The sequence below is a fragment of the Nothobranchius furzeri genome, chromosome 5 (assembly GCF_043380555.1).
Source record: "Nothobranchius furzeri strain GRZ-AD chromosome 5, NfurGRZ-RIMD1, whole genome shotgun sequence".
Lineage (NCBI taxonomy): Eukaryota > Metazoa > Chordata > Actinopteri > Cyprinodontiformes > Nothobranchiidae > Nothobranchius > Nothobranchius furzeri.
The window spans coordinates 38,182,225-38,188,816 of NC_091745.1; the positions used below are offsets into that span (position 1 = coordinate 38,182,225).

The 6,592-nt window shown below is 43.6% G+C and overlaps 1 protein-coding gene and 1 long non-coding RNA gene across 3 annotated transcripts; one reads left to right on the plus strand and one right to left on the minus strand.

Annotated features, from left to right (window-relative positions):
• Nucleotides 1-1,300, plus strand: LOC139070055 (uncharacterized). The gene is made up of 2 exons (XR_011520707.1): nt 1-408; nt 1,117-1,300. It is a non-coding gene; the product is annotated as an uncharacterized lncRNA (long non-coding RNA).
• Nucleotides 1,301-1,562: 262 nt separating this feature from the next.
• On the minus strand, nt 1,563-6,084 carry LOC139070052 (spectrin alpha chain, non-erythrocytic 1-like). 2 transcript variants are annotated; one of them, XM_070551670.1, is made up of 7 exons: nt 5,737-6,084; nt 3,262-3,384; nt 2,974-3,191; nt 2,458-2,550; nt 2,243-2,347; nt 2,018-2,167; nt 1,563-1,809 (listed from the first exon to the last, which is right to left on the minus strand). In XM_070551670.1, the coding sequence occupies exons 4-7, from the start codon at nt 2,521-2,523 to the stop codon at nt 1,732-1,734; spliced, it is 399 nt and encodes a 132-aa protein (XP_070407771.1). In that variant the 5' UTR covers nt 2,524-2,550; nt 2,974-3,191; nt 3,262-3,384; nt 5,737-6,084; the 3' UTR covers nt 1,563-1,731. The 2 variants fall into 2 exon arrangements, with proteins under 2 accessions (XP_070407771.1, XP_070407772.1); XM_070551671.1 differs by lacking the exon at nt 5,737-6,084 and adding an exon at nt 3,960-5,063.
• Between the last annotated feature and the right edge of the window lie 508 nt (nt 6,085-6,592).

The window sequence follows — 6,592 nt, forward strand, 5'->3', positions numbered from 1 at the left end:
CACCATAGACTGTACATATACTGGACAATTCGATTCCATAGGCTTCAATAACACGTTATCTGTCCATAATGGGAGGTGTCCACCACCGCCATTTTGACCGTGTCACAGGTTCCGTCCAGCCCAGACAATTCCATAAAAGGGAAGAGAGGAGGCGCTGAGGGTGTGGCTGTAAGGCTGGGCTCGAGTGACGACACCCAGGCGAACTAGCTACGAGCTAACCTGAAGCTAACCCTGGCTAACCCAAAGCTAAAGCGGAGGTGGGAGCCGAGCTAACGGATGTAGCCACCTAGCTTCAACCCAACCGGAGCTAACTGGAACACCCATCGACCTGAACCTCACACGGAGTTTAGGTGGAGGTTTTCTGCGCCTGTTCGTGAGAAGTACCTGTATTAAAAAAGTTTTAAATCGGTAAGTTTATAACTTATTTCCGTAATGAATACATTTTGCTTTGAGCAAGTTTTCAGTACAGTTTTTTTCGGCGCTATCACTCCTGAGTCGCACCAGCCATTAAATGTATCATGAAGAAGAGAAAATATATTTAAGTCGTATTTTGGGGGGACATTTTATTATCTTTCTTACAAAATCCGAGACCAAGCGTTTCACATTGCAACACAAGCACCGGTAACCATAACAGAATGAACAGCCAGCAGAGGAGAGGATGGCGGTGTTTCAAACCCTCCCGGCCGGCGTGTAGAGCTCATTCCTGGGCTGGAGCCGGCCCTCAGCACCCCGCCACAGGCTCTAACAGATGCTGGCGGTGTTTCATATATTTCCAAAACGTAATACTTGTTTGTATCTTGTACAGCCAGCTAGCCTTTATTCTGGACTCAGTACAATTTACCAAAAGTAAAGAGACATTATACAGATGAAGTAAGCACAAGATAACTTACTGGAAGACACAGAGTTATCATCAGAACCAGAACAAGAGCCTGATAACAGTCATGTGAAAATAACAGTTAAAAAGTATGTATGTATAATAGAAATAAAAATATATTAGAATTAGTGTAACTCACTGTGATCCAAACAATAAATCAGCCATAGCTGATTAGTAAATATGACATGAGGTTTGGGAGTTTTTAAGTTTCATTCTTTTATTAAATTTTTTTTCCTCCATAGCCATTTGGATCATTGGGGACAGCTGAGTGAGGCGTGGTGCCCAGAGAGCTGCAGAGACAACCTTGGCCTCCCTGACGTCTGTGTCTCCTGGTTCGGTTGGGGCGGACCATCGACATACATACATGTGCCGACACTGTGCCCTGTTTTATAAAATGTAGTGTTAAAAATAAATGTTTTTGCTCAATTACTGGAATTTCTTTGGTTAAGACAAAAGTGAGGAATAATCATTTACAAGTTATTTGTACAACAGGCCCATTTTAAATCCCAACAGTTTCTTAGCAGACAATAGAAATGTGTTCTTTACTAACTTTACTTGGTTTGAAAATCTTACTAAAATAAACTTGAGTGCCGTATTGCAAAACCCAATCATACTTGTTATGTAAACATTAGCTTTGAAGATATTTTTTACAGATATATATTTGTGTGCAACAAAAACCAAACTTAAATAATTTGTCATTCTTTATTGAAAAACAACAAAATACAGGTATACAGAAGTGTGGGAAAATGATAATGTGAAAGTATTGCACTATAAATGAAGTGAGATGAGATGAAGGTGAGATGAAGGTGGACGCCAGCGGGCTGGACGCCGGACGAGGAAACCTGGAGACGGATCGCTCAGACAGGAAGGGAAGAGCTTCCTCTTACCTTGATGGAATTAAAGTTAGCCGTCGTCTGAACGCCCAACCGTACGGTCTGAGGTCAAAGGTCACAGGAAACACACACCAGTCAGCAGTCATACAGATGCATAAAGATAACTGTAGCCATGGCAACCAGCTGACATGTCCCCACTTTCACCAGCACCTGGTGCCTGCCGGGTCACCTGAATTCCTGTGTGATGTCAGCACGGTCGGCCGTGACTGCTGCCATCAGAGGTGACCTCTGATCAGCTGAATGAACTCACCTTCCAGGGTGACGCCGTGTTAAGAGTCGGCTTCATCCTGTAAACAAACAAACAAACAAATGAGTGGTAACAAAAACACCACGTCTGGTTCTGGTTGAGGCGGAGGACAACATGCACCTTTCCAGGAGCAGAACCCAGATGTTCTTGTTGCTACAAACAGAGACGAGCAGAGTTAACAAACCAGGAAGTGAGAGGGACCAGCTGCTGCAGACAGGTGACGCTCACCTGAGCCTGAACCATAGGAGCCTCCTCAGCCATCAGACCTTCTGACTCCAGTTCAGATGCCACCTTGTTGATGTCCCTCAGGCGGGACTCGTTGGCCTTCAGGTCCTGCAGGACAAAAGCACCTGCTGATTATCTTGTTGCTGTCGGGTTAACAGGTCTGGTGTTAGAACGTGGTGGATAAGAATGTTCTGACGGGCCGAGGGCTCTGAACTCACCCTGCAGGACTGGGCCTGCTCCTTCAGGGCCTGGATGCTGCTGCCATAAGCCGACAGGTCCGACATCAGGGCCTCGTGCTTCTTCAGGAGAGCCTGTGGAGCAGAACATCAGAACCTTCAGCTCGTCTGACACAAGTGGAGCTTTCTCGCAGCGATGGTCCAATCGGATCCGCCACTGTAAAACAAACCCTGCTCAGTTCACCGCAGACGCAGCTCTGCGGGTGTTTAGTGGAAAAGCGTGAGCCTTCTGCCGGCTGCCACGTGTCATGGCTGCTCTGCAGCGGGAACACACATCACAGCTTGTAAACCGTTTGAAATAAGAGCGCCGGGAACACGTTTGTCATCACTTCCTGTGCGAGGCCAGCACTTCTACCCCTAACCCATGAGACGCTCAAACGAGCAACGATGTCTGGTAGACAACCGAAGGAAATGACAAATACAGAAACACTAATTATGAAGGACTGGAAAGAGAGCAAAGAAAAGCGATTGGAGTTTCTCAGGAAGGGACTTCCATACCTCGGCCAAGTCCTCGTCTTTCCCTTAGTCTGGACTTCCAACGATGGGCTCCTTCTCCCTCATCCAGGACTCGGCCTCATTAGCATCCGCAAAGTACTGCTGGGCCTGCAGAGAGTCCTCCAGGTCCTGCCTCCTCTGGGACGCCTTGGCCTTTAGCGTGTCCCAACGTCCATGAAGCTCTGACAGCTTAGTCTTCACCTCCTCACCAGCGAAGTGACCTGGACCCAAAAAAAGTGAGCCAGAACCTGCAGACACCTCAGAAACATGTCAGGACCAGACCTGCTCTACCTTCCTCCACCATGGTCTCTCCTTTCTGGGTGACAGCCTTGATGCGAGGTTCATGACCTGTGATCTCAGCCTGCAGAGCCTGGTGCTTCTTCAACAGGTTCTGGACACCAATCAGGTCCTTCCCTGAGGACACATGTTAGAGTTCAGCATTATGCAGTAGACAGACCAGTTTAACCCAGGGGTTTCTTTCTTCTACAATCTGCTCTTTAACTGTATTATTTCCTGCTATTTCAGCTGTTAACTTTATTTTTTCTCCAAGTGTTTTTCTCCCCAGAAGAAGCTACAACGATGTTCTGCTGAGCTGTGGTGGCCTCATGGAGGGGGCCATCGGCTAGCACACTGCTGCTAACCACTTAAACATTCTCCCTCTCCTGATAGTAACATTTTACTTTCTTTGATGTTGGATGTGCTAATACTAGTTTACCCGTTTAATTATAGATTCACTAGGATAAATACAATAAAGTTTATCTCTTGCCAAATAGAATATTTACTGTGGCGAGCCCGTGAAGAGGTGTAGGAGAATGCGACAAATTTGTCTGTTAAAAAGTCTGTTATGTACAAAAAACACAATATCATCACACTATTTTGGACCGATACATGACGGTCAGGTCCAGCTTGGGGAGAAAATATGACACGTCTTTCAGGATGGACTTCATCTTTGGTAGCTGGCGAAGCCGGGAAAAGCAGGATCTAACCACCTGGCTAATGTGGGAGTCCATCCGCATCTCTGGGTCCAAAACCACCCCCAGGTTAGTGATGGTTGGCTTCAATAAGCTGCAAAAACAGGGTTGCAGGACAGGACTAACTGCAGTGGGAAAGGGAGGAACAAATATTCCAGTTATAAATATTAAATATTTGAACAAATAAATATTTGTTAAAAGGAAGAAACTGATGATGACTTTAAGATTAGAGGAATGTTCTAGAACGGGTCTGGAACCAACGATGGCCCTTTGTATCAAATTTGAATTAAAAAAATAGCTCATGATTTTATTTATGGATGGAATAAAAATACAGGTTGTAAGCATCTTCTCAGTATCTTCATGTTGCACGACTTTCCACAGCAGAAGGACACAAAAACTGCCAGAATTATGATTAGAAAGATTTACGTTTTAATCTCAGAATCCCAACTTTTCCCAGAATCTTCACATTATTCTATGAATTCAGAGAAAATATACATTTTTCAGAGGTCTCGCTCCCCTGTTGTGGATATTTCTCAAAATTCAACCATTTTTTCTTTTTAAAAGCTTTAGTAAGAGTTTGGACTCTAAACAAGTTTTACTTTGCAGACTGCTTGTCTAAACCTTCATCAGATCTGCTCATAATAAAACATTTGGGTTATATTTAATGCCCAGGAAGATGCTCTTCCTGGGCATTAAGTTATCAAAAACAGATAAAAGTATTTTTTACCATAATTTTAACTGCTATCAGCTGATAAAAATAATAAAAAACAGCCTGATCATTAAAGGGGTGTAAGTGAAACTGCGCGGATCACACAAACCATCATGCTGTCTATATGACTTTGAAAATATATAGTTTAATTACAGTTTGAGTTATTTGACATCTGTATAATGTTTATTATTTTGTTTTTTTCCCCTAAATGCCTAACGTTTTAGTTTTACATGAATATTAGTCATTCATCACAATACATAAAGTTACACATTTTAAATTTTAATAGGGGAAGACTGCAGGAGGGAGCGGTAAAATACAGAAATCCCCAGCAAAAACAAGAAACTTTACGAGTCTGATGAAACCCGCTGGAGTTCCTTCAGCAGGCCTGGTGGCAGCTACAACGGCCCAGTGGCTGTGCTTGGTCAATGTTATCGAGCTCAGTACGGCTCGGCCGTGAACGAGCCGAGGCGACATCCTGCTCTGCTTAAGAAGAGGTGTTATTTTCCGCTTCAGAAGAAGTGTCCATGTTTTACGCTTTCTCAGAGACATGTCACGTTGCTAAGTTGTTAGCGCCGCGCGCTAACACGTCAATAGTGCAGCATAGCCTGCTGGAGGTTTTAAGGGTTCAGATGAAAACACCCTACCACTCAGGCTGCTTACACATCGATATTAAGTTGTCGCTGTTGCGCTCACGCCGTAATACAGTATTAGATGCGGTTAAAGTCAGACATGAAAAACTCCACGAGCGGTCAGACCGCGCAGCAGCTAGGCGCAGCAAGTAGGCGCCGGATCGGTCAGGCTGCCCGGCCTGACCGCTGGGGATTACCGGATGGAAGAATGGACACAGAAGTCTCCCTCTTAGCGCTCCGTCATATTTCAACCCATTTTTATCTTAAATGCACTGGGTTTTACCCTATTACCCATCTAAATATGCCCTATTAATTATTTTACCGTATTTTACATTTAAATTTCATGGTTAAACAGTACATGCTACATGTTAAACTGATAGTTAGCTAGCTACTTCGGTAAACTCAGCTAGTTTAAAGGCAGCAGTGACATAAAATACGAATATAGATTTTAACTTACCGAAAAAAATGAAGTGGAGACTCCTTGGACGCTCTATTAGTGCAATTAATACCACTGCAAGTCATTTTGTCCAACAATTGCACCAATAATATCCAAAGAAGAATACACAAACACAGAGACTCAAAATGCCGGAGCAGTTTCCAAGCCAGACCGAGGCTGTACTGAGGCCTTTCCACGGAGCTAGCTCTGTGGTCACGTGGGTCTGAGGCGGCGGTCACGTGTGTCGGATGCTCATTAATTATACAGAATTTTAGGCTTTCAATACACTTAAACAGAAGAGTTAGAAAAAAATTCACCCCCCTCAGAGTTGTCATGAGTATAAACTAGATAATTTAGACAAAAAACATGTTTTGGCACCAGGCTTTAAACATGTTTATTTCTGCTGTGAAATCGGCATTTTTAACATGGGAGTCAATGAGGATTTGCTCGCTTCTGGCACCAGCCCCCAGCGGATGAGGGTGGAACTGCAATTTTTCTTACTTCCGGGATGGGACCATTTTCTGAGCGGCATTGTGGGGGCTTGGTTCTCACACATTTACAGGATCTAAATTAATCAAAAGGAAGTCACTCAGATTTATTAAACCTTATAACCCAAACAGAAAATAAATGATGGTAATAGCTCAAATGTTGAAATAGTTACAAAACAGCCTTACTGTTGAGTAAAATAAAATACTACGATTAGCATTATGGTCTGTAGGGGCTGAGTTGATGTTTACATTTCAAACAAGATTTGCATAGAAATAGCATACAGGAAAAATCTAGCACTGTGTTGATTCAATCATGTTATTAAATTAACACCAATTACTTAATCTATCGAGGGTCGACAAGACACATTTAACGGGAAGTTTTTAAGGTT

What these genes read in the sequence shown, in the direction of transcription:
- LOC139070052 (XM_070551670.1), bottom strand. Translation starts at nt 2,523, where the DNA reads ATGTCGGACCTGTCGGCTTATGGCAGCAGCATCCAGGCCCTGAAGGAG. An exon ending in AGCAGGCCCAGTCCTGCAGG is followed by an intron (nt 2,348 to 2,457) that starts GTGAGTTCAGAG and finishes TTTGTCCTGCAG; the next exon opens with GACCTGAAGGCCAACGAGTC. An exon ending in CTCCTATGGTTCAGGCTCAG is followed by an intron (nt 2,168 to 2,242) that starts GTGAGCGTCACC and finishes CTCTGTTTGTAG; the next exon opens with CAACAAGAACATCTGGGTTC.